Raw genomic sequence first — 27700 nt, forward strand, 5'->3', positions numbered from 1 at the left:
ATGACTTCAACGGTGCTGGTGGACATACAAGATGAGGTGACCTGCCCCATCTGCCTGGAGCTCCTGACAGAACCCCTCAGCATAGACTGTGGCCACAGCTTCTGCCAAGCCTGCATCACAGAGAATAGCAAGGAATCACTGTCCGGCCAAGAAGGAGAAAGCAGCTGTCCTGTGTGCCAGGCCAGCTACCAGCTCAGGAACCTGAGGCCTAATCGGCACTTGGCCAACATAGCACAGAGGCTCAGAGAGGTGGTATTGGGCTCAGGGAAGCAGCTGAAGGTGATTCTTTGTGCACATCACGGAGAGAAACTCCAGCTCTTCTGTAAGGAGGATGGGAAGCTAATTTGCTGGCTTTGCGAGCGGTCTCAGGAGCACCATGGTCACCGCACGTTCCTCATGGAGGAGGTTGCCCAGGAGTACCAGGTGGGAACCCTCATGGAGGGAAAGGAGGGAGGAACAGAGTTCTTAGCAGGAAACTGATTCCATGCTCTAATTTAATTTCTTTGTAGTCCTGCCATTTAACTAAAGGAATGAACCTAGAAAACTCCCTCCAGCCGAGAGGAGAGACTTTACCTCTTTCTTGCTGCACAGGATCAGCTCTGCATGGCCTTTTGAATGGAGGCTGTTGCTGGGGGCAAAAAGGGGCTTGGTGGATTAAGTAAGGGGGATATGTTGGCAATGAGAATAAAAAACTGAAATACTTCATGGTCAGGTTCTTGCCTTGGAAAGAAAAAGAATCATCCTGTTCCCACTGGTTTCTATCCCTGTGTATAAAAGATAGAAAAGATATATTGGCTTTCTTTGTTGTTGTCGTTGTTGTTGTTGTTGTTTTCCAGAGCAGGACAGGCTACTTCTGAGGTCAGTATATTCTATCCCATTCATTCCCTGTCTAGTCACTGAGATAATTTGACACTAGACCCTGCTTGACTCAATGTGTTTTTTCTAGGAGAAGTTCCAGGAGTCTCTGAAGAGGCTCAGGCAAGAGCAGCAGGAAGCTGAGAAACTAAAAGCTGTTATCATAGCGAGGAGGGCATCCTGGAAGGTGAGAGAGAGTCTTTCTGAAGGTGTCCTGGGAACCAGAGCAGAGCATGGGAGCTGAGGACAAAGAAACCTGTTCCTGTCTGTTCCCAACTTGGCTAGAAGAGCTTCGCTTTGACTAGTCCTTCACTACAACCCTTCCAAACAAGGTTATTGTTCTTGGTGCAGGGCAGGGGAGAAAAAGGGGGTATTTAGGAAATGAACATATCAAAAGGGAATCCAGGGTTGGTGTGTTTTTTTCTTTGTTTTTTAACAATATATCTTTTTTTAAGGACAATCACATAGGAGAGGAAACGTGGCCATTAGCACAGTTTCAAGCTCTGAAACTTGGAAAGACAAGTTAGGTGCAGGCCAGGTGTTACTATCTTCACACTCCAAATTGGACAGGGAGGCCGATTCAGAGGCATGAGAAGCCTGTGAGGATGCTTGAAATGTAACCCTCACCCAGGAATCACAGTGCATATCTAGGAGGCCCCAATAAGGCCACCCGAGGCTAACGTTCTGGGAAGAGTAGAGGAGAGAATTGAAGAACCAGATTTTGCAGGACTTTCTTCCTCTCCATGCCCCCTCCACCAGTGAGACCTGGCCAGGAAAGCAGTGCTAAGCCTGACTCCCCACCCCTTAGAGGGGAGACCCTCAGCTCCACAGACTAGCGGCCTTTTTCTCTTCCATGACCTTGAAGAATCAGATGGAACCTGAGAGACATCGGATCCAGACAGAATTTAATCAGTTGAGAAGCATCCTGGACAAAGAGGAGCAGCGGCAACTGAAAAAGCTAGAGGAGGAAGAGAGAAAGGGGCTGAATATTATAGAAGAGGCTGAGGATGAGCTGGTCCACCAGAGCCAGGCCCTGAAAGAGCTCATTTCAGATCTGGAGCGTCGGTGTCAGGGGTCCACAATGGAGCTGCTGCAGGTAAGGCTCCTGAAGGAAACCCCAACCCGAGAGTCAGGGCAAAGAGAGACTAATTTTCCTGTCCTCCTGACATGGCACTCACATCCTGGTGGGGGCGTGGGCAAAATTCCTTTGACCCTGCAGTGCCTCTTATTCAGCTGTGCAGAGGTCATGAATAAAGCACAGGTAATTAAAAGTACAACTGCTAAGTGGATGTCCCACTTTTCTTTATTATGTATAAAAGGTGGTCCAAAAGTTCATTTGATATTGTGGAGAAAATCTACTGTGTCCAATGTTATTCTATGGTAGCATTAATTAGTCTTGGCATTATTGATATTTTGGGCTAGAACAGTTGCTGTGAGAGGCTGCTCTGTGTGTTGTAGGATGTAGCAGAATCCCTGGCTTCTATGCACTACATACCAGTAGCACTTCTCCGTAGCTGTGACAACCAAAAAAATAAACCCCCTCCAGACATTACTGAAAGTCCCTTGCAGGGAATATCTCCCACCTCCCCCCGCCCCCCATCCTCCTGCGAGATGGCCATTGGGCACCTGTTGTCTCTGATACTCTTGGGATTTGTCATGTAATGCCCAGCTTAGTCACAGGTAAACACATACCAAACTCAAGTTTACTCAGAGATTCATATGTAATCACCAGCCCTTCTTGGCTTTCACTCTCTTCTTTAGGGTGGAATCATTTGACATGTCGTAATTGGAGTTCAAACTGGCCTTTTAAGATACAAGGAAGACTGGGCACCGGTGTGTATATGTAGGTCAGGACACAGCAAGTTGTCAAATCTAGAGAGATTTGATGGTGGAAGTTGAACTGAGATTTGACGGTGGAGGTCGAACTGAAGAGATGGTTTTATATACAGTGACTAGTGTAACTGTGAAGTTGAGGCAGGAATCCTCATCTTGTGATGTTCTGGAAACTTGAGGTTCTTTCTTATTTTTCTGTTTGTCTTTACTTTCCTCTTGCTCTCCCTTTGTTGGTATAATAATCATTTATTTACTTACTCTTGGGCCCTCGTATTGGGGTCAGTGCCTAGGTACTTTTTACCTGTTGGAGCTTTTCCTCATTAAGTGCTTGTGTTTTTACATCTTCATTTTGTTCTTTTTGCACTTCTATTTTCATCTTTGATGTTAGGTTACCCTAAAGTTTTCTCTCTTCCCCACCCAGTTCTAGCCCTTCCACAGACTCCTCAGACTGTGAACATTGCTCCATAAGTTCAAGGGATCATCGATGTATAGTGATAGTTGAGGCATCTGTCTAGACTTTCACACCCATTAGTATGACTACCCAGTGGACATTTTAATTTGACTGTTATCTCACAGTCAGTTTTCCTAGAGCTTGCCCATCGTAGATACATTCGTCCTTCTCTTTTCCATGTCTGTGTAATATTGTTTCCCATTAAGATTTGATAGCCAGATATAAGCCTGCAGCTTTCAAGTTTCAAAATGTAAACCATGAGAAACAAACCATAGGAGGAATAGCCATGCAGTGGCACCTGATTGGATCACTTGAGTCCTCAGTACAACTATGCCTTAAAATCCTAGGTATTTTGTATAAGTTGATATATCCACCACCTCTACCACTTTCCATATGTGAGCTAATTTTAGTACTGTTTCTGTTAAATGCAATCAAAAATATCTCAATTGGTTATTCCTGTGTTGCACAGATCAAACCATCAGCCTTGTCTTTAGTCACTGAAGTGTACAAAGCAGAAATTAGGGAGAAAATAGGCCATGAGGTAATTCTATTCAAATGAGGCAGATAGTGGCAATGATGATCTTGAAAAGCTAATGGCTAAAACAAGTCAAGGATATGAAATAGACTGGTTTGGTCTAAGATGGGACAGGACGTCAGGGTGACTATAAGGTGGTTTGGAGAACAATACTTTACCTAAATTTGGTGACTGCAGGGATGCTGGTATCATTGAAGAAGGTGGAAGATAATAGAGAAGACCTCATGGTTGCAGGAGAAGTGAGTTTTCCTTTACAAATCTTGAGTTGGTGGTGCATGTACACAGTTAGGAATCAACACGTGTGTGTGTGTGTGTGTGTGTGTGTGCGCTGAAATCAAGAAAAATAGAAAACATCAGCAAAGGGGACATGGAGGGTTACAGGAAGTGAGGTTTAAGAAACAACCACTTTTAAGACCCCTGCATCCTCAGCAACCAGGATGGAGTATTTGAGGACAGAAATTATGACAATCATGGGACCAGGCACAATGTCTGGCAAATGCAGGTGATGTACATATATAACATTACACACAAATATACACACAGAGTTGTAAAAATAAAGGTACTAATGAATGATTCGTACCATTTCCTCACATCCCTGTATAGGGTTGCAGGGACAGTGTGCCTTTGAGTCCTTATCTCTACCTTGTGGCCTCCATATTGGGGCCATCCTTGTTCCCCTCATATCACAGGGTAGTGAGGATGGGATAAGGAACCTGGATGAGGTTGTGCTGGAGGATGTCCTATGACTCATTGACTTACCCTGTCTCTTTCCTCCCTAGGATGTGAATGATGTCACGGAAAGGTATGTGCAGGAGAAAACAAGGTGGTTCCTTTGGAGTGACAAAAGATTCCTGCACCCACCCATAGAGTTACCTTGTAGTCAGTGAGAAAGGGGAAAAAAATAACAAGGCAGGGAAGATTTAGGACTGTGGAGTCTTAAGTTACTCATCATGAGAATTTTGGGGTCTTCCAAAAAAGAGGGAATGATGGCCTGGTTTCTATAGTAGGAGAATTTGGGTAATGGGAAATCACAAATTGGGGGCAGTATTGCCCTTAAAAACAAAGGATTGCAGTATCATTGATTCTTCTAGTGCCCTGTGATGGAACTCCTTTTCCAGAAACCTCTGTACCTGTTTCCAGCCCTGACTCTAGTAGTTTATGGCTACCTTGAAATACACATGGCTTTCATTGCCATGTATTTTATCAGAGAGAAGTTTCCTATCTGCGTCATTTCTCAGGGTCCACAGTTCAACTCTTGGGATATCTGCCTTGAATTTCCTTTTCTCCCTCAGCTTTGGAATAGTCCATGTCTTGCTTCCTAGTTCTCTTCACACTTCCATTTTTTTCTCAATTCCAATAAAAATATAGACCTGAAGTCTTTGAAAAGAGTGGTTTTGGTCCAAGATCAAAACATTCTCCTCTTTATCCCAGACTCTAGAATCTCATCCTTCAGGATGACATCAAAAGTTGTCCACATACCAGGCAGCTTAGAGCTCCTCTCAGAGATGTGAAATACAGAGTCTGGTCTCTTCTGAAGTCTACACTCTCAGTTTGGAGATGAGGCCATCTTTCTCTAACCGGTGTAATCCTAAATTTAAGTGAATCCTAAGAGACAGTGAATTCCTAAGACACTGTTCCGAAGGCATTTCTTTTTAGACCTCTGGGAGCCTGTAAGGCTTAAAGTCAAAAAGTCTTCAGAAAGAAGCCCTTCACTTGATGCTCTCAAAGACCCACCAGCAGGGTTCCTAGTGTTCTGCCTGTCAACACACATTTCTAGCCTCTTGTGATAGACCCTCTCAGTTGGCACTGATGTTTCAAATACTTTGGTGTTTTTCTTTTTGAGGTAGCAAAGAGTTTTTTAGCCATTATTTTATTGAGTTTTATACAACCCCTAAGATAAATAGAGAGAGAAGGGAAAATTATTATGTCTTACAAAAACAACAAATCAAAGAAAAACGAGGTTTTAAGGGGTCAAATCTTATCAAAGTTTACACAGATAGTGAGAAGCTAGTTTCTTGTTCATGTCGTCTGCCTCCAGTGTTAGGGCTCTTGTGGAATGATGCTGATTTCCTTCAGGAAAGCATGTTGAAGTTCACCAGTGGAGCTGGGGGACAGAGGGCAGCGGTGCTGCAGGAACCTGCAGTCAGACATGCGGGAGATTCATAGTGTCTGTTCTCTAGGAGTGAGTACTGGACTCTGAAGAAGCCAGAAGATCTCCCCACAAAGCTGAAGAGTGTGTTTCGAGCCCCAGATCTGAAAAAGATGCTACGAGTGTTCAAAGGTGAGAAGGTTGAGGAGACAGAACTTGAATGTAGGATTATTGTAGTAGAAAGCAACAAGTAGAATAGAGAATATAGTTCGTATTTGCAAATAGCAGCAAAGAGAGGGTCAGAGAGGGTGGGATATAATGTGCAAAGAAGATGCCGTTCATGTTTAAGGGGGAATAAAATGGCCAGCTCTCATCCTCACAGAATTCCCTGCCACACCCCTCAGTCAGTTAAGGGGAAAAGAGACATCGGACCTGAGGCTGTTGGTTCTAAACATGATTGACTTTTTGTCATTACAGAACTGACAGATGTCCAAAGCTACTGGGGTAAGTAGAACCAAGGGCTCTTTGAGCTGCCATGCCCTGATCCTCCCCAAACATGCCCCACACATTCTCAGGTATAATCTGATAACACTTCCACCCATCCCCCACCACACTTCCATGTGACAAGATCCAGGCACTCACCCTCATTGGCTGATGTTGTACCTTTTCCTGCAGTGGACGTGACTCTGAATCCACATACAGCTAATTTAAATCTTGTCCTGTCTAAAAACCGGAGACAGGTAAGATTTGTGGGCGCCAAGCTTTCTGCATCTCACCTGGAAGAGCATTATGACTGTGGCGTCCTGGGCTCTCAGCTCTTCTCCTCAGGAAGACATTACTGGGAGGTAGATGTGACCAAGAAGACTGACTGGATCCTGGGGGTGTGCAGCCATTCAGCGGGACCTCCATTCTCTTTCAACCAGTTTGCAAACAATTGGAATGTTTACTCCAGATACCAACCTCAAAGTGGCTACTGGGTGATTGGGTTACATCATAAGCATGAATATAGAGCCTATGAGGACTCTTCTAGCTCCCTGCTTCTCTCCATGACGGTGCCCCCTCGCCGTGTTGGGGTGTTCTTAGACTATGAGTCCGGCACCGTCTCCTTTTTTAATGTAACAAACCATGGCTTTCCTATCTACACCTTCACTAAATATTACTTTCCTACTACTCTTTGTCCATATTTCAATCCTTGCAACTGTGTAGTCCCAATGACGCTGCGTCGCCCGAGCTCTTGAATATTCTGCTGCCCCACCCCCACCTGAACAGTGCCTTTTAAGTCTCACCCGCACCTCATTCTCCTTTCTGACCTTCTTCTGTTCTCTTCATTCTTTCTCCTTTTCTTTGAACATTAATCAGTGCTAGAATGCACCCGCTGGTGGCTGATGACAATTAACATCCTTCATTAAGTAATTACAGATCTTGAGATGGTTGGGGGTAACTCTTTAATCATGGTATTGGTATTTTGATAGAGATTTTTTTTTCTCTTTTTTTCTTTCCTTTTTTTTTGGTCAACATATGGGATCAAATTTAGGAAGTTGCCTTAATTTGCTGTAAGTTTTTGTACTGAACTGAAGATTGATTTTTTCCAACAGCTATTGTCTTTAACTATTGAGAAAATTGAGATAATTTATTCTGTTATTGGAGTACATTGATTTGTTTTGAATTTTAAATATAATACAAATTTCTTAAGTAAGTCACTATTAATTTTTTTGTGCAATACTGAATTTGTTTTTGCTAATACATCATTTAGGTTTTGTTTTTATCTGTTTATGAAAGAAATTGGTATGTAATTTTATATTCTTGTAACATCACAGGTTTTATAAAATGCAATAAATGAGCTAGTAAATTGCTGTATTTTTGTGTAAGTATATATCAGATTGTGTGCCAAAACCTATTAGCATGTTAATTTAGGTGGCTTTAAATTAAAAATAAGAAAGAGATTCTAACTCCAGTTTTCACTAAAACCTTCATGGCTCTTAAAAATTTAAGAATAATAATTGAGAACTTAAAATCTTCCAAATGCACTGAAGTACTGAAAGGGGAAAAGTAAGAATCTGATACATCTGATACAAATTATTTGAGGAAGAAAATGACTTCTTTCAGCTTCTCCACATCCCCTTTCCTTTGTGTTCAACAAGAACAGCTAGTTAGTGAGCAACTATGACTTCTGTAGAAAGGTGCTATATGCTTTTAGAACCTACTGTAACAAATTATGATGTAGATGTAAAGATGCCAACAAATATCAAGGAGCTGACTACAGCTGGTGTTCAATATGGTAGCCAAGGGCCACCAGCAATTCAGACATGACTGGTGTGAATTGAGATGGGCTATAAGTGTAAAGTGCAAACCAGATTTTGAGGACTTGGTTCAAAAACCTATATAGAAGATCTTAATAATTTTTATATTGTAGATTATAATAATATTTTGGATATGTTGGATTCACTAAAATATATATTAACTTCACCTGTTTCATTTTACTTGTTTGATGTAGGTACTAGAAAATTTAAAATTACATAGGTGGCTCACATTACATTTCTGTTGGAGAGCTTATCCTGTAACACAATTTATCCCCCTAAATCATGGCCAGAGAACAGACTCTGCGTAGTCTAGACCTTGTCCTTTGCCCTCAGTTTGTTGGACATTTGAGGTTCTGTTATGGTTTGAGGAGATACGAGTTCACTCTAGGGGCCCAGTTCTAGTGCCTGTGGTGAGATGAAGTGCAGGTCCCAGTAAAAGCCCAGTACTTGGTTGGCTCTAGGATAGGACCTCATTTGAGAGATCCAATTTGTGGGAGACTGTTGGGAAACACCCTGCCTGGTTTCCGGAGCTGTAACCCTGCCAACAGGCTGAGGGTCCCAAGGCTGGAAATAATCAGGAGGCCTTGGAGAAACAGGCTCCTGAGGAGACATGGCCTGTTCCCCTCCGGCAGGGACATAGCTCCTGACTCTCTGCTTTGCCATGGAGGACTAGTCATCAATGATGGGTAAGTTACCTCAAGCTGAGGTAAACAACCTAAGACAGGTCCCAGTCGAGTAGTAGCAGCAGGCAAGAATTTGGGGGACACAGAGAAGGGGCAAAGAGGCCCACACAAACCTCTCGGCTTGGCTTGGACAAGGCCAGAGTTCTCATTATAGCCGAGAAGCCGTCTCCCGTTCTCTTGGAGGTTCCCTCCCCTGCCTGGCTCAGATTTGAAACAGTGCAAGAATCAGCCCTAAATCAGATCTGGCGGTCCTGGGGAAATCAGGCCTAAAAGTAAATTCTTGAGAGTGTGCTTTGTTCTTCCCTCAAAGTCTGGTCAGCTCATGCTGTGAAGGACATTTACATTATTTACACCCCTTATGCTATCTCTTTAAGACACCTTTATGTCTACTTTCCCCTTATCTTTAGTCTCTATTGTTGATACTAGTGTCCTCTCAGACCCATGTAAATCAGTGTATTCCTGTCACTTGTTTTCTTAAAAGGATCATATATTCTCTGTGAAAGTTAACATACTAATGTAATGAGATAACATGCATTCCTGTTACCTAGCCCCACTGATAAGATTGTCAGTGAAAGCCTTGGGACAAAGGGTGACAGGGCCTTCCCTACTAGAGAGCTGTGCCACCGCCTTCTCCAGTAAGAGGGAAGTGCCCCCGTCCGCTCGCCCGGCAAACAGAGAAGTGTCTGCGGCGCACTCTTTCTCCCGGCTCGCAGCGGTCGCTGCCTGGCCGGGAGGAGCTGTGACCCCAGCAGCACTCCGCGGTGGCTTGCCGGGTCTAGCCACCACGCAGTGGAGCAGGAGACCAGAGGCCAAATGCACACTCCTCATTCTGATACAGACTTCAGTTGGAAGAAATATGAAAGGAGACAGAGCAGATAAACCAGTATCCATAGAGCTGGTGGAAGCTGGGGGATAAGAGATGAGGGGAAAAGAATCTGTGAGTGATTTGGTCCTTCCCACTTGTATTGCCTTATAGTAAGTTCCAGGCTAGAGGAGTTAGCCCAGCTGTCCTCTTCCTATGGAGGTATCTAGGAAATTGACCTTAGATAATAGGGAAATCAAACTGACAGCTGGGATGCTGTAGGTGAGTTGGGGGGAGAATTACTAGGATGAGTGGAATGAGTTTGCATTCCTGGCTTTCCCCTGGGAGAATCTGGGCAGAGGCTGCTGACCTTGACATTTTTGTTGTGATGCAGTAAGCTCAAGTGCTATGAAAAAAATAAATCCAAAAACATAATGGATCAAATACTAAAGAAATGTATTTCTTGTTCATGTAAAAATCTAATATGAGTGGGACTAGTGGGTGAGTGACACTATTCTACATGGGATTCGTGGGCTTAGTTTTCTCCCATCTGTGTTTCTGCCATCCCCCAGGACAGTATTGCATCAGCATTGAGACAGCAGAAGGATAAGGACAACTGGGGAGACAATTTGCTTCTTAAACCCTTATTCATATATGGAATTTATAATTTCTGCTCCCCTTCTGTTGCTGAGAAGAGCCACATGGCTCCACCTAACTACAAGAAAGAAAGATTGTAAAAATGTCTGGCCACATGCAATCACGTACGGTCAAATTTCAAAGGAAAGAACATGCAGATTTTGGTGCAGACCTAGTGGCCTAGTGGCCTGGAACCTTAAGCAACTTCTCTTCCTCGTAGAAGACCCAGGATCTTTGAATTTTTTCTGTGCTGTTCATTTCATCCTGCAGCCTAAAGTTCATAAGGAAAAGACTGGAAGGGTAATGCTGTTGCCAGAGTCTTAGGCAAGTTGTATGGTTATCCTGACATTTCTCAACAAGTCTGTTCTTTCTAGTGCTGGCATTTCCATTTGTTTCTAATTTAAAGGAAAAATTTTGGAGAGGACCTTTTTACACATCTTTATTGTCATATCATTGACATATATAAATTGCACATATTTAAAGTATACAATTTAAGTTTTGACTTGGGCAACACCATCACCAAGAAGACAATCAAGATATCCACCCTCTCCAAATGCTTCCTGCTGCCCCTTTGTAATCTCTCCTGCCCCTGCCCATCTCTATTCCCCGAGCAACCACTGTTTCGCTTTTTTTCATTATAGTTTGCATTTTCTAGAACTTTATATAAATAGAGTCATTCAGTATTATTGTCCGGTTTCTTTAATCTTCCAGATTATTGCTTACATCAAGAGCCCATTCCATTTTTATTCCCAAGTAATAGTTCATTGTATCAATGGATCATTATATCAATATAATCTCACTGTATGTAACAACTTACCCATTTACCTGTTGATGCAAATTTGGGTGGTTTCCAGCTTTTGGCGGCTACAAATATAACTATTATGAACATTTCTTTTAAAAGTCTTCCAGTAAACATGTTTTCATTTCTTGGCTAATTACCTAGCAGTGAAATAGCTGGGCTACATGGTAGGTATATGGGTAAGGTTTTTGAAGCTGTCAAACTATTTTCTAAAGTGTTAGTACCATTTTACTTCTGAGTTCAGTTGCTCTACATCCTTGCCATGACTTGGCTCATTTTGTCTTTAATTTTAAACATTCAAATAGATGTACAGTGAGGTAACTCATTGTGGCTTTAATCTACATTTATTTAGTGCCTTGAAATGGTAGGCATCTTTTTGTGTGTGTGCACCACAACTGCATATCTTCTTCAGTGAATGAATGGTTTCTTGAAATTGTTTGCTCTTTTTTAAAAAATTGGGTTTCTTACTTTATTGTTATTGAGTTTTGAAATTTTTTTATACATTATTTTTTAAATGTTTAATTTAGCAAGTTTTTCTTCTCTGAATTATGATTTTGATGTTTTACCTAAGAACTCTTTCCTAACAAAAGGTCACAAAGAATTATTACCTAGTTTTCTTCTAGAAGTTTTATAATTTTAGGCTTTACATTAATAACATAAAGACATATAGTAAGTCCCCAAATATTTAGAAACAAACCACAATTTTAAACAATTTAATAGTTAGAAAAGAAAACAAAAGGGGAAATAGAAAGTATCTTTAAATGAATGAAAACAAAAACATATCAAAATTGTGAGTTAAAGTTAAAGTAATAGGAGGAAATATATAGCTCTAGAACTATATTAGAAAAGACCTCAAATCAATGACCTCATCTTTCAGCCTAAAAAAAAAAAAAATAGGAGATAAGCAAGTGAAATACAAAGTAAGCAGATAAAGAGCAGATAACAAAATAGGAAACAAAAGTGTTTGAGGAAATCAAACCAAAAATAGATTCTTTAAGGGTATCAATTAAATTAATAAACTAACCAGATGAATGAAATAGCAAACCCAAACAAAAATATCTGCATACTTAAAAGCCATCATCTCATCTCTTTAACAGAGCCTCCTGGCCCCAGAAATGATGCCAGGTGCTGACAAGACTGAAACCTGTCAGTTGAATCCAATTTTTAAAGACCAGAGAAGGTATCTGAATTCAAAACAAAAAATTCAAAGGGTACTATGTGTGGATTCTCACCACCCAGGAATCAGTTCTTGGGCTTTCCCTTCCCATTCTCTCTGAAAGTATATGTGGCAACCATGCTATCTTGTATTTCTGGGGCCTTAGGACTTGCTGAGTTATATTTACAGATGTAGTGTCCACAGTAGAAAGTTTGGGTGGAGTCCACAGTAGAAAGGCTCAAGAGAGTCTGCATGAGGATCTTTCAACCTGCAGGATTTTTTATGGACAATGAGCTGGGAAGAGGTCACCTAATGGTGACCAGAAGTTTCTCAACCCTGGGAACCTGAGGTCCTCATTAAGATACAAGTATCATACCACTCACTCATTGGTACGAGGTTCTAGTGATCTTCCATTTGCCTGAGGATGGTCAATGCTGGGCAATCTCTTGACCCAGACTTCAGCTTCACAATGATTTTCCTTTTTCTTTTTTTAAATCTCAGCACACTCAACACTTCCCACTCCACAGCGCCTCTCTCAAGCTATGCACCTTCCCAATACAGATGACTCTCATCTAATTAATTTCCCTTAGGGCGGGGAGAAGGGAGTTGTTTTTCTCAGAGTTGCTTTGTCACTGAGACCTGATAAAGACTGAAATTTTGAAAGGAACAGACTCAGTCAAGAGGATGGGATGAGGGGGGTCTATGGAGAAGCAAGGGTTTATGGGAGAAGTTCTTGCACTCTGTGTAATTGAGAGAACCCTGTAGGAAGAACTCTGCTTATGATAAAACTATGGTTCCAACTTTTCCTTCTCTTCTTTTTCCCTTCTATAAATACCCTTCCATCGTGGCACACAAGCCAGGTGTGCACAAGGCTGGCCATGTTTACATGCACTGGGTTGCAATCCTTTTTTCTGAATAAATCCTTTTTGGTGATGAAAGACCTAGTCAATACTATTTTTTCAGTCAATAGACCCTACCAGTACAGTCCTATATCCTGAATGTTTTAAATTTTCTTAAGAATATTGGAGACCGAATAACAAAGCTCATATTATCTTCAACTCATGGGAAGGGTAAGGGACACTTCATAGTTGATAAGTAAACGTTAATTATCTTCATGCCAAATATGCTAGTATGCCAAGTGGTCATCTTTAATAAACTCATACAATTTTAGAATATTTATATTTAATGTGGGAAATAAGTACATTTTTGTTGTTGAATGTGTTCTGGGAAAGCTAAAATAAACAGTTGATGCTTTACTGGTAGCATTTGTGGCTCTCAGGTGTTCTCTCAGGACATTCTTCAGATTTTCCTCTTCATTCAGTAAATGCACCACTTGGCATTACTGTGTACAAAATCTGCAAAAGGTCTCCTCCACCGAGTGACAGCTGGAGCTGCATCTAGGAAACCTGAGCTCTGAAAGTCTGCAGTGCCCCATGCTAGCCACTCTATCGGCATCCCGTTACCATCTGAGTCATTCAGCTTTCAAACTATCACTGGCTGCTGTCATTGGTGCAGGCGAGTGCAGCAATGTGTGGTCTTTTATAAACCTGGGCCAAGGATTTCAGTTTTGAGAGAGCATCCTAGCTCCTCTCTGTCTCCAGATTGCCATTTTACCTCATACAGGGACACGTGGCTTTTGAAAGAATATAATAGCGTTTAAAATATACGGAAACAAATTTCAGTGGAAGGAATGTGATCCTTTTACACAAATAAACAAGGCAAAGGGTAGCACAAACTAACAAAACTAAATGCAAAGTAGTTCATTACAAATAATTAAAATATTTTTAAAAATGGCACAATTCTATGCTCTTAAGCTTTAGAATGTCTGTAAAGTAGTTCTGTGAAAAATTTTAAAAATGTAATATTTGAACTACATTTGAATATTGAATATTGAATATTTGAATTACAATTTCAAATGAATATTTGAAACAGGAAAACTTTCTAATAAAATAAAAATTTAAAGATATACAAAATTATCTATGAAAGATAATGGAAATGAATTCCATTGGACCTTGTGCACACTGATACTTATGGAAACCCAGAGCTCCCAAGATATTTCTGCAAGGAGTGGCTCAAAGAGAAGAGAGTCCTGCTAAGCCCAGCTCTGGGAGAGCGTGGGGCTAAAGGGAATGCTGGAGAGTGAAACCAAGGCTATCTGGGAACGTAACTGCGCAGAAATTTCATTCCTTTAATACGACCTTTTCTCCTTCCGTTTGATTCAAAATGGCATCATCCAGCACCCTGACTCACTCACCTCACTCTCCCAAGCACATCCACTCCCGTAATCATTAAGCCCTCAGGACAGTGAGATTCTGATCAGCATTAAATAATCTTAGGAACAAAGCCTCAGTTCTATTGACTGAAGTTTCAGGCAAACCAGGCCTCAGTTGTGCTTCAGCTCCAGATCCAGAGAAGTGGAACCACCCCTCCTGAAGCCAGACCGACAGAATGACTCTGTGGCTGACGTTAAGTCCAATGTAACAATCGACAGCGCTCTCCCTTGGCCCTGACCAATCAGTGGAGCTCGCAACACCAACTCCCTTACTTGCCATGATTAATGACTTTCTCCCAATAACCCATCCCCTAGAAGCCATGAGGGAGCCAGCTCTCAGAGCAACAGCTCACCTGTGACTCTGGGTTTGGCATCATTTCCTTCAAAATAAACCTTTACTTTTTTTGCCGCAAACTCCTGTTTGCAATTGATTGATTAATTGGGTTTTGATGCCTTTAAGGGGACAAACCCCTTTACTTAATAACAAAAGCTGCCACTTTACTACTGCTCTGGTACCTATGCAGTGGTTGTCATCATCCTTTAGATAATTTCAGTTCCCCCTCTGCCTGCATAAACAAGACTCCAGGATGTGCCCCTGGTGCACCTCTTGTGAGATCTTTTCTGTTTACCTGGAGCTCAAAGTAGAATCCCATTTGCAAAAGTGGAACAATTTGCAGATTGATGAACACATCAAATTTGCTTATCCTTCTATCCAGACCATTTCTGCCTCCCAGATGTATTGCTCAGCTGCCAGGAACGCAACCAGAGGGACTCTTGATACCCTAAGATGAGTTTCCAAAAGTGGCCATGTTTTTCCTACTTTGAACCTCTGTAGTGGTAAATGGTCGGACTGGAGAATTCTTTGTTGTGGGAGCGGCCCTGTGCATTAGAGAATGGTTGACGGTATTCCTGGCCTCTACCCGCTAGATGGCAGCAGCCTTCCTCGTAGTCATGGCAACCAAAACTGTTGGGCTTTGCCAGACGCCCCCAGGGGCAAATCTTTCCTCCCCACCCCCACCCTTCTAGAAACACTGTGTTAAATCATTACACTCTGCAGTAGCCCTAAAGGACTGCCGCCCATTTGGCCCAGAAACTCCTTCCCCTTTCTTTTTCCTGCCAGCTGGGAGAATTTCGCTTTCACTTCTCAGCCAGCTTCGCAGGAGAAACTACTTCATGCTGACTCTGAGCCCCTGTTTGGAAAATGAACCCTAACCAGGACTGCCCTGTCCTTTCCTCATCACTTAAGCCAGGAGCCAAGACATCACCACTGGGACCTGAAGGTGGGTGGGGAGGTTTATGGAGGGCAGAGGGTGGGAAACTCCCAGAGAAATGTACTAGGTGAAGCTAGCTGAGTTTAGTTTGCAGCCCAGATGTGCTCTGAAGGGAAGAAAAGCAGGTTGCAGGCTTCCTGCTCTGAGTGCAGACAGATGGCAGCACTGGAGAGGGAGAGCCTTGAGAGGAAGGAGTGTTAAAGAGGCAGAGGGCCTCCTCTGTTTCCTGCAGGGGCCCTTATTTTTCCAGGCTGAGTTCATCCCCATCCTCTCTTGTTTTGATGGTCTACCTTGCTGAAGCAAACTGGACCATCAAAATCTCCCTGCCTCTGTCTCTCTCGACCTCTCTCTGTGCTAAAAAGGTAAATAGAAACTCTTTTCTGCCCAACTCTACTCCTTGTTTGTAAAAGAGGTTCCTGTTCTAAAATGTGAGAAAGCCCGAGCTCAGATCAAATGGAGGCTTGAGGGCATGGCCAGGGATAATACTGAACCTGATTCTTTCACTCCCCTCCTGGTAAGCACAGAGAGGCTGTCCGTGGCCTCCTTGACAATCCTCAGCTGCTGGCAGCCCTAACGACAGCAAGTTGAATGATCTATCTGCTGCCTGCCTGCTCCTGATCCTGCCTCTATCCTGTGTCCTCCTGAGCTTCAATCTCAGGAACCTACTTGCACTTCCCTGAATAGACCTGCTTGCTTTTTCTTCAGTAGCCCATTGACACTGGCACCCCCGCCTGCCTGCTTAGAGCTCTTAGACACACCTTTGCATTGATTGCTGCCTGCTACTGCTTCCTGTTTTCCTTTGTTCTGAGCTAATTAATAGGGGTTGATTGTTGCTCAGAAGGAGCCCCAAGATTCAACAGTCTTGCGAAGGAGTTTGCTCTGACACTAATTATGTCCCACCCTAAGCTCATTTGTGAGCAATTTGAACACCATTGCTACATTACCTATTTTCCAACACATGTTCATTCTGTCCTATAATCCCACTTTTCAGAAATCACTGTTACTGCCTTCTTGGGAATCTATGCCTACAATGGAGAGGGTCCATTTCTGCCCAGATATTAATTGTCTGCCCAGGGTCAAGAACAAGGCCCAACACATAACATGAAATAGGTTTATTTCTTTATTTATTTAAAAAATTTAACTCATATGAACTAAAGCACGCTGTTGCTGTGAAAAAGTTCGATTATCCATTCAACATGAAAGACATATCAAATACATATAAGAGCTCACATTCTAGTTGGGGAGAGATCATAACAAACAATAAACAATTGATACAGTATACAAGAAGGTGACTAAGATTATGAGGTAATGTTTTTAAAATGTTAAATTAAGGTGAGGGATCTGTAGTGAAGTACTAAAACCCTTGCTAGAGCTGTTAGGGAGAAGGTCATTAATGTGAGGCAGATCTAGCCTTGGACTCTGAGCCTAGAAGAACGGACAGGGAGAGTTGCAGTGTTTCCAAGGTCCCTAGGTCTCTGGATGCCCAAAACAGGTCCTACTTTACCCATTGGCAGTTTCTGACCCAGGAAACCAAAGAAAGTATCTAGGGTGTCTGAAAACTTCAAAGAACATCCCTCCTGTACTTTATTTCCAGGAGACACTTTCATTTTCTTATCTAACCTGCAGAGAGGCATAGATTTTGCATTATCATGAGTCCAAATGTTAGGAGAAGACTCAATTGCGGGACGCAGTTTTCTGCCACATAGGGAAGCCAGCTGACCTGACAGTTCTATCACGCAGATGCTACTTGTGTTCCTTTCTCTATCTCCCTGATTTTTCTCTATCATCCCTGGTTTTGCTAGTCATTAGAGCCTGATGTAATTAGTTGTCACTGCAGCCAGGGGCTTTAGACAATTCTTAGTATCCGTACTATTGGATTGCCTACTAACCCACATTCATGGTACTCTTATTCCTCATTGGGTTCACTTCATGGATCATTGGAGAAGTGGGTAGATATCTAAGCCTAAATGTAACTTCACACAGCACTCATTATATCCCCATCCTTTCTTTTTAGAACAAGGGGAAGATTTATAGTTTGTTACATACCTCAGATCTTTCACTGTCAAATCTTTTCAACTCTATTAATAACCTTAGGCTGATGTAACAAATCACCACAAATTAAATGACCTAAAACAGCAGAAATTGATTCTTTCATGATTCAGGAGACCAGAAGTCCAAAGTCAAAGTAGTAGTAGAGCTGGTTTCTCCAGGAGGCTCTAAGGGGAAATCTGTTCCATGCCTCTTAGTTTCTGGTGGTTTCCAGCTGTCTTAGGCATTCCTTGCCTTGTTGCTGTATTACTCCAATCTCTGCGACCGTTGTCACATGGCCTTCTTCCCTAAGTGTATGTGCACCTTTTCCTCTTCTTATAATGACTCTGGTTATTGGATTAAGAGCCTACCCCCTTCCAGTATTACCTCATCTTAACTTGATTACATCTTCAAAGACCTTATTGCAAAATAAGGCTACATTCACACAGGTAAACATATTTGTGTGAGGGACACAACTTCAGTCCATTGGAAGAAATATCAAGATATTCATAGCCACTGAGATCTTCTTACCCTCCCCATAGATCCTTGTCTATATTTAGCCCAGGTTCTGAGAGTCGGGGTCGCCGTGCTACCACTCTGTGGTATCTTCTGACAGACCACCACCAATAGTTTCAGGTTTGGCTTGCCATTCCCACTCATGTGACAACAGGACAAAAACCAACCAGGTTTGCATAGCTTAACAAAAGTATATAAGATAGGAGACACAGCATGTTGTCATGACTGCCTTAGGTGAGTCTAATGAGGGTCCATACAGATACAGGAAGTACAATACTTTATGCCCCTCATGACAGTCTTTTGTAAACAAGAGACTGTCACTTTTATGTCATTTAGGATGTGTCACATTTCAAGCCCCTTTAGGCTCCTGTAATGCAAAAGACCCAGCAGCTCTCTGCACACCAGCCATACTGGCATTCTAAAATGTGTTGAAGATGCTGTGTTCTCCATCAAAAGGGCATTCTCACATGTGATTCCTTCTCCCTAAAATATTTTTCCTTTCTCATTCCATATTCCCTCCTCATCTTTCAGCTTTCATTTCAATCTTTTTTTATTCAAAGGAGTTATCTTTGATGTGCTTCTATTTAATTTCTCCAAAACGTGTACCTCTGTGTGATAGTGTTTATCACACCTAGCAGACCTCTGAAAGAGGACCCTGAAGACATTATATTCACCCCAATTCAACTTACTTAATTGAATAATCTTTGTAAGTCACTTGATTCAAATATACACATCCAAATAAAGGGAGCGCTCTTATTTTTCAAGGATTTTTACATGAGGAATAAATAGGTCGTAGCGATATATAATTGTAACTGGTTAACAGTTGTTAAGGATAAGATTACTTCCCTATGGTGGTCCTTGTTCTTTCTGTTGGCGTGTCTGAGGAGTGAATATGAGAAGGCTCTGTGTGGGACAGTTATATTTGGAAGAAAATGCTTCTTCAGTAGAAACCATTTCTGTGATCTCAAAATTCACCTATTGGTGAACAGCTAATTAATGAAAAAAAACGTCTAATTACCTATAAAGAAATGAGGAAGTTCTTTACATATTTATCAAACATTGTATTTTTATGTTTTCTCTGCTCAGAAGTGAATAAAAACAAAGTGCCTGATCTATGTGTGGATTACATTTTAGGAGTAAACATTTAAAGAAGGATATCTTGTATTATATAGTGGTAATAAGAAAAAAATAACAAACAATATACTGTGTGATGTTTTAGTGATTGTGTTGTAGAAAAGTTAGTCATATTAGGCCCACCTGCTGAGGAGACATGGAAGAAGGGAGAACAGTGAAGTAAAGAAGAAGTCATACAAATATCTAAGGCAGGTTCATTCCAGGCTGAAAGAAAAGCAAAAGCTCTGAAGCATTAGTGACTGATCAAGTCATTGAATTCCATTTCTGGGGTTTTTTCCCCCTCTTCTTTTTGTCCATCAATATTTCGGTCTTGGCCAATCCTTAATGTCAACATCATTAGTATCCTTTTTATTTGTGCCATTCTTACACCATCTCCTTTCAATCTGTGCATTCATCTAGGAATCTTGAAGCAAAAAGAGCCTCAGGAAGAAACCAGGGGAGCAGCTGCCATGGCTTTAAAATTCGTGGTGAACATAAAGGAAAAGGTGACTTGTCCCATTTGCCTTGAGGTTTTGACAGAACCCCTCAGTCTAAACTGTGGCCACAGCTTCTGCAGAACCTGCATCACTAAAAATAAGGAGTCAGAGATTGGCCCAGACGGGGAAAGCAGCTGTCCTGTGTGTGGCATCAAATATTCGCTTGGAAACTTCTGGCTTAATCAGCATCTGGCCAAGGTAGTGGAGAAGCTCAAAGAGATCCAGTTAAGCCCCAAGGAGGAGCAGAAGAGGGATCCCTGTGTGCGCCATGGAGAGAAACTCCAACTCTTTTGTAAGGAGGATGGGAAAGTTATTTGTCTGCTTTGTGAGTGGCCTCGGGAGCAGTGCGGTCATCAGGTATCCCTCATGGAGGAGGTCATGAAGGAATGCCAGGTAAGGCCCAGGATGATGGGGGTGGGGGGCAGAAAGTACTTGGTGGAGAAATCTTACCATCCTGCTTTACTCACCACAGCATTATATATAATACTGAGTCCTGTAATCTCCTTCCATGTATGTCTCTTACCTTATGCTCACCATCATATTCCTGAAGGACATGTCTGTGTATTCCTCCCATTTACATAAAGGATGAGCCTAGAGCACAGACTCTGGCCAAGACTGAAAGGTTTTCCTCTTTTCTCTTTTGTTGTGTGGATGGAGAATTTCTTTTACAAGTTTAGCTCTCATTGCTCCTCTCAGCAGAATGGTTGCTATTGAACATTGTGAGTTGGATGTGGAAAGAGTTTCAACAAGAGAGTAAGACTTTGCTTGGCTGTAGCAGAATCAATATTTACTCTAAGAAGAAAGAAAATAAGGCTACACTTGGTGAGGGGATGGTGACTTTCATTGCCCAGGAGTAAGAAAACATTTACGTACTCAGATTTTCTCCCATGTCATAGATTCTAATCACAGTTTCTGTAAACCATTCTCTTCTGAGATTAGCCTTATTTATTCCTCATTTATTTTCTCTTTGGGTGCTGAGAAAGCCCATGGCCTGACTGTGTTGTGATTCCTCTCTCAAAGGAGAAGCTCCAGAAAGCTCTGGACAGGCTGAGGAAGGAGAAACAGGAAGCTGAGAAGTTGGGCACTGACATCAGAAAAGAGAGGACTTCCTGGAAGGTAGGAGGAGACTCTTTTTGAGGAATTTCTGACACAGGAATCTTGGCAGGACCTTCCACACCAATCACAAGGCAGTTCCTTTCTCTTCGCTCCCTGGCATTGAATGAGTCCAGAAGCCATCTGATTAGTTCTCTTCTTTGTCCTGTCTCTGTTGGGGTGGAGGCAGGAGAGTAGATGTTCCAAGTAAACATATTACAATATAAATGTTACAAAGTACACACAGATATTTGGAATTGAGAGCAAAGACAGACTTTATGGTGGGGAAGGGTGAAGAATTATGTCTTCCATTCCTCTTTTCTAGTGAGGCTCTGACACATCCACTGAAAGGAAGACACTGGGCAAAGGATTGGGCAAAGATTTTCCTCAAGGCTCCAATGTGAGAGTGTGGTAATGCAGGAAGGTATCAATGTCCAGGACAGCTGTCTACAACCTAAACTTTACTCAAGTTTTACATTTGTTCCAGGGTTGGCCTAGATTCAACAGTGTGAGGTCTTTTTGGTTTGTACAGAGGGGAAAATACTGCAAAATAAAAATCAGCTTTCCCCAAAATTGCTCCCCTGTTTTCTTCACTCCTCTCCTGGTTAGAACTCCCTGAAAAAAATATTTTCCTGGCACCTAATCTCTTGCACAGTAGGCTCTCTGGCTGATAGAATCATTACTTTTCTCTCTTGTTCAACCTTGCAGAATCAGATACAGACTGAGAGACAAAGGATACAAACAGAATTTAGTAAGCTTAGAAGCATCCTAGATAATGAAGAGCAAAAAGAACTGCAGAAACTAGAGGAAGAGGAGACGAAGACCCTGGATGACTTGGCCGAGGCTGAGAATGAACTGGTTCAGCAGAGCCAGTTGCTGAAAGATCTCATCTCGGATCTGGAGCGTCGCAGTGAATGGTCAGCAACGGAGCTGCTGCAGGTAAAATGGGTGACCCAATCTGAGATTCTTAAAACACATTCTAAATTGTCTTCTATTCTGTGTCTTTGGACTCCAATCTTGATGCTAGCACTAACAGACAGGTTCCTTTGGCCTTGTAAAAAGTCTAAGAATACAGTCAACAGATAGTGAGAAAAGAAAATCATGAAACACAAAAAGCCCAGGATTTGAGCTTCCATATCCACGTGGGACTAAAGTAATATCTCTCTGGCCATAATCATCATCTTCTTCTCCCTCTTTTTCTTCTCCCTCTTTCTTCTCCCCCCGACCCCCTTCTCCTTCTCCTTCTCCTTCTTCTCTTTCTCCTTCTTCTTCTTCAGGAGATTATAATTGATTTCTATGCCATGTACAACCAATTATGCTAATTAGAGAGCAAAGCATTCTTTTAGTTATAAACCAGGCCAGTAACATTTAAGAGTAAACCCAAATATATTGATACATGTTGTTAAAAAAAAATCAATCTGTATGGTGATGATATGGAAATGCATACCACCAAAAGAAGTTAAGGATATGAAGGGGCAGGATTGGTTTGAGACAGGGACTAAATATATATGTTGTTACCATTTTTGACAAGTGGGCATAAGAAAGAAAACAATATGATTTGATGAACACAAGTTATATTTTAGATATTCTGGGTTGCTGCTATGTTTCTTCTTCGTTGTGGAATGTATTATCCTCGATACATGACTAGACACAATAGAAAATGATTAGATATGTAAAGTTTAGAGTCAATAGCACCTGCTGTGAGCTAAAATTTGAAAACTGGAAGAAGTTTTCTGTATATAATATTATGTATTCTGCAAATAAAGATAGTTTTTCTTGTTTTCCAATATAGGTGCTTTTTTAAAAATTTCTTTTTCTTGCTTAATTACCTTGATTGGAACCTCTAGCACCATGTCGGTGCAGTAGTGACAGCAGACATCCTTGTCTTGTATTCAGGTTTTCACGATCCCATATGATATGCGCCGTGGGTTTTTCTTAGATGCCTTTGACAGGCTAAGGAAACCCCTCTCTATGCTTAGTCTGTTGTTACTATTACTGTTTTGTTTTTATCATAAAAATTGGAGTATATACCCAAAGAGAGATGGATTTTACTATTTTTTTTCTGTCTTTTAAATCATCATGTGGTTTTTATGTTTAATTCTATTAAGATGATGTTTTATATTGATTGCTTTTCTTATGTTAAACCAACCTTGCATTTCTGGGATAAAACAAATTTGACATGCTATATAATCTATTATATTTTGCTGGACTTAACCTTGTACTATTTTGTTGAAAAAGCTTGTGTCTATATTCATAAAGGCTATTGGCCTATAGTTGACTTTTTTTGTGTGTGATGTCTTTGTCTGGTTTTAGGATCAGAATAGTCCTGGCTTATAGTATAAGCTGGCAAGTATGCCCTCCATTTTTATTTTTTGGAACAATTTGTGAATTATATGTATTATTTCATCTTTAAACTTTTAGTACAATTCCCCAGTAAAGCCATCTGGGGCTAGACTTTTCTTTGGAGAACGATTTTGATTTCTAGTCCAATTTCTCCATGTTTTAGGTCTATTCAGATTTTCTCTTTCTTCTTGAATCAATATTGGTAGTTTCTGTGTTTCTAGGAACTTGTCTATTTAATATAGGTTATCTAATTTATTGGCATACAATAATCCTTAGTCTTTATAATCTTTAATATCTATAAAGTCAATAGTAATGTCTCCTCTTTCACTTCTTATTTTAGTAATGTACCTCCTCTTTTTTCTTGGAACGTCTAGCTAAAGCTTTGTCAATTTTCTTGATATTTTAAAATAACTTTTGATTTCTCTGATATTCTTTATTGTTTTTCTACCTTTTCTTTCTTTAATCCTGCTTTAATGTTTACACTCCTTGACTCATGTTTTCTTTCTTCTTCCTAGGACATGAGTGGAATCATGAAATGGTGCGTATGGGTGACCAGGAGTGGTGCATTTGTGTTATGAAGAAAGGTTTGTAGTCATGAGAGTTATTTGGTCATCAACCAGAATGAAAAAAAGCTCTCAAAGCAAGAAAAGTTATATGTGGTATTATTTTAAATTGCTGATTATAGATGAAGATTTAAGAGTCCCATACTTGTTGAGAATGAACCCGGTTCTATGGTAGTGAATTCAACAGTTGAAACTCAGAGTTAGAGCCAGTAAGGATAAAAGGGATAAGAGACTTCACTCTCAGACTCTTACTACTTTACTCACTTAATTACACTCTCTATCCTTGCTCTGGTTCCTGTATTCCACACATGCTTGTCTTTATCACATGCTGGGCCTCATTGAGCTGTAAAATAAGCTATGGGGCAGCACCTTTATGCTTACTTTGCTTAATCAGGAATAGAGGAGACCAGGCTACTTTACAAGGTTCTCTTTAGTTTTCCAAACACAGACCTGAACCTTCTGGTTTCCGGATATGACCCTTGTGCCAATAATTAATCTCTCCTATTCACATACTTTAGAAGCTTATGTTGGAAAGTTTATCCTTTACATCTGAAGTTGTCAATTTACCTGGCAGCTTCAAATTCCTTACAAACACTTGAAAGTCTAACCATTTTTGTTCAATAAACAACTTCTTTGCCAAATGTTTTTAACTTGTCCCAGAACACCTGAAGTCTCAAATATTATCTGTGAGCCACACCACTGGAGTTCAGGCTTTGGACTAGGCCCTAGGCACAGGCTCAAAAAGAGACCCACATCACAGCCAGGATCTTTAGTCTCACCATTGATCTGCCTAGAAGCCCACATCTGTGGCCCCTTTCTGGGAGACTCACTGTGATATGGAAAGTCTGCATCTCCACAAGGTACAAAGGAAAAGATAGTCATTCTATTTTTATAAGAAGAAACTATTTGAGGTGAAGACCTTCCTCAGGTCACACAGAAGGTAACTGGGAAGGTAGATGTGAGCACATTTTTTCTGGTTCCAGGAGCAGGGCAATCCTTTCTCCCCTCCTCAGGCTTCTCAGGGGAGAAGGGTCAAGTGTATTAATGGCATGGAAGGAGAAAAAGAAAGTGATATCGGAGAAACACAAGGTAAGAGATGTGCGGTCAATATTTTTTGTCATCCCTAGGAGTGAGGTGTGGACATTGAAGAAACCTAAAACTATTTCCAAAAAACTGCAGCGCGGATTCCGTGCTCCAGATCTGGGTAGAATGCTTCAAGTGTTTAAAGGTGAGGAGAGGCAGGGCAGGAGTGTGGATGTGGGACTAAGCTGGAGATGCTATAGTTTCAATGTGAGAATAGAAAGATGGGTGTTCAGAAAAGTATGGATATTACTGACAAAGATATGGTTAAGGGAGAATGACTGGGTTCTGATTCCTCCTCTCATTCATCATCATAGCCTCATGGTAGTCTTCTCCCCTGCCCCTACTCTAGAGAAGAAATAGCTATCAGTATTTAATCTTTGCTTCTAATCAACATTATTAAATCTTTTATCATTTCAGAGCTCACACATGTCCAGTGCTACTGGGGTAAGAAGTTGCTGGGTCTTCAAATCACTTCATTCTGATCCCCTTTCAGAAATTTGTGGTATCAGTAAGATTCGAAGCTGTCAGCCCCACATGTGTCTCTCACCTCCTAATTACAATGTATTTCTCCAGTGTTTTACCCCTCTTCCCCAATCCCTCAATACAAGTCCGTCATGGTCACTTTCCAAGTTCCCTCTTCATGTCACTAGATAAACTAACCCTGTATCTGTAACCTAATCATGTCATTTTTCTTTTTTCCTACAGTGGATATCACATTGAATCCATTCAACCTCAATCTGAATCTTGTCCTTTCAGAGGATCAGAGAGAGTTGGCATCTGTGCCAATTTGGCCTGTGAAGTATTGTAATTATGGTGTCTTAGGCTCCCAACATTTCTCATCAGGGAAACATTACTGGGAAATAGATGTATCCAAGAAGACTGCCTGGATCTTGGGGATATACTGTAGAATACGTTCCAGTTGTGTAAACTTCCGTGTTAGACGAGGCACAAAGTATCAAAATGTTTACTCCAGATACAAACCTGAGAATGGCTACTGGGTTATAGGCTTACAGAATGAGTCTGAGTACAATGCCTTTGAGGACTCTCCCACCTCTGATCCCAAGCTCTTGATTCTTTCCATGGCTGTTCCTCCCCATCGAGTGGGGGTTTTCCTAGACTACGAAGCAGGCGCTGTCTCATTTTTTAATGTCACAAACCAAGGGTTGCTCATCTACAAGTTCTCTAAGTGTCGCTTTTCTCAGGCTGTTTATCCATATTTCAATCCTTGGAACTGTCCGCGTCCCATGACTCTGTGCCCGCCGGGCTCCTGAGCCTCTTTGTCCAGGAGTTCATCTCCTGGCCCAGAGCACCCTGCTCCATCCAGACCATCTCTTCCTTGTTGTCTTTATTCTTTAGAATGTTTATTTACTCTTGAGTTAGAAGAGAAGCTTATTTACTCATTTACCATTTTCTGTATTCTCAGTGAAAGACATCTAATCCCTCCTAAAGACAGCAATATTGGTATAACATCTCTGTCCTCGCATTTCTCCATCTTTTTCTTTATCCCTGATCTTAAAAGGCATGGAACGCCTGTCCACCAACCATGATCTCAGGACAATACACAATCACCCCCACCAACTAAGGAGTATCTGACTGTATGTCTGTGTGTTGCCCAGCATACAGCAGCAGGCTGTACAGAAAGTTGAGAAAAAATAAAAACAAAAGTCATATACGTACCCAGAGTGAAAATTTTATGTTCAGAGTGTTCAAACCCTGTCTTTTACAAAATGTGTAACAATGAATAAATTTTTGTTTCTTCTCATAAAATGCAAATTGCAATTTTAAACTGCACCTCTCTTAAGATCATTGTGTAAAATTGCCACTCAATGTAAAGCTCCTATTTACATGTCCTGCACAATATAATAAATATTTGCTGTTGTGATTACTGAAGAGTAGAAGTTGCGTCAGTGACCTGTGCTACAGGTCTGTGCCCTTCAGAGGAGCAGTAAGTGCTTCTGCTGCCGCTCATTTGTCAGGTTCGCAGATTCTGCTGTCAAGACCCATCTGGTTCCCATCTTCTGTTTCAGGCCTTTTTACACCGAGGCTGAGACTGTTAAGACCCTTTCTTGGGAATGGGTCAGAAAAAACAAAAGTATGAGATTCTTTCAGATACAGCCTTTTCATGTTCAGGCCTTTCTCCTGTGGACAAACATCTGAGTATAACATCCTACATACCATCCCGTGCACTTTCGTTCCCCTTACTTTTAAAACAATTTCAAGGTATGATAAGGAATAGATTTACCCAGGAGAAACAAACATTTTTTTAGAAGAGCATGCATTACAGATTAAGGCAGGCTACTGCACAGAACCCACATGAAGATATAGAACAGTAATAACTTGTCCCAGTAGAAGGAAAAAGTGAATACTTGGCCTGGAAAAGATACACACGTACGCACTCATACTTGCGCACACACACATAGGTATGTATAAATATAACTATATGTATAACTACATACAGAGTATTTTAATCCAAGTTAGTTTTCAAAAACATCATAAAAGAAAAATTCCTATCAGGAATTAAAGGAATTTATAAACTTATGAGGTATGTTCGAAAGGTCCATAGCTAATGAGGGAGGAGCCACGGTTGGAACTGGGTCTGTGTTTCTCCAACACAGGTGCCCTTTCCACAGAGTTTGCTCCCCAGGAAAAGGTAGGAACCAAATTTTCTAGGATGTGAGGTAAAATGGAAAACCCCAGGAAATGCTGCTTTATAGAAGGAGCCTGGAGCGTCATGGGAAAATCTTAGTTACCAGGAGATATTGATTGATGTGCTCAGCCATCAT

The 27700-nt window shown here is 41.3% G+C and overlaps 2 protein-coding genes across 3 annotated transcripts; both read left to right on the plus strand.

Annotated features, from left to right (window-relative positions):
• On the plus strand, window positions 1-7001 carry LOC129076398 (tripartite motif-containing protein 6). 2 transcript variants are annotated; one of them, XM_054580574.1, is made up of 7 exons: window positions 1-423; window positions 947-1042; window positions 1721-1951; window positions 3789-3811; window positions 5855-5955; window positions 6241-6267; window positions 6439-7001. In XM_054580574.1, exons 1-7 carry the CDS (start codon window positions 1-3, stop codon window positions 6999-7001), a joined length of 1464 nt encoding a protein of 487 aa, XP_054436549.1. The 2 variants fall into 2 exon arrangements, with proteins under 2 accessions (XP_054436549.1, XP_054436550.1); XM_054580575.1 differs by lacking the exon at window positions 3789-3811 and adding an exon at window positions 4454-4476 and having other exon boundaries at window positions 1727-1951.
• Window positions 7002-15532: 8531 nt separating this feature from the next.
• On the plus strand, window positions 15533-26592 carry LOC129076392 (E3 ubiquitin-protein ligase TRIM34-like). Its single transcript, XM_054580565.1, has 8 exons — window positions 15533-15691; window positions 19760-20229; window positions 20857-20952; window positions 21637-21867; window positions 23787-23809; window positions 24962-25062; window positions 25335-25361; window positions 25623-26592. Exons 1-8 carry the CDS (start codon window positions 15613-15615, stop codon window positions 26186-26188), a joined length of 1593 nt encoding a protein of 530 aa, XP_054436540.1. The 5' UTR covers window positions 15533-15612; the 3' UTR covers window positions 26189-26592.
• The last annotated feature ends 1108 nt before the right edge of the window (window positions 26593-27700 follow it).

Source organism: Pteronotus mesoamericanus, unplaced genomic scaffold (genome assembly GCF_021234165.1).
Source record: "Pteronotus mesoamericanus isolate MK-2021 breed Mesoamerican mustached bat unplaced genomic scaffold, CSHL_Meso_final contig_591, whole genome shotgun sequence".
In the NCBI taxonomy this organism is placed as follows: Eukaryota; Metazoa; Chordata; class Mammalia; order Chiroptera; family Mormoopidae; genus Pteronotus; species Pteronotus mesoamericanus.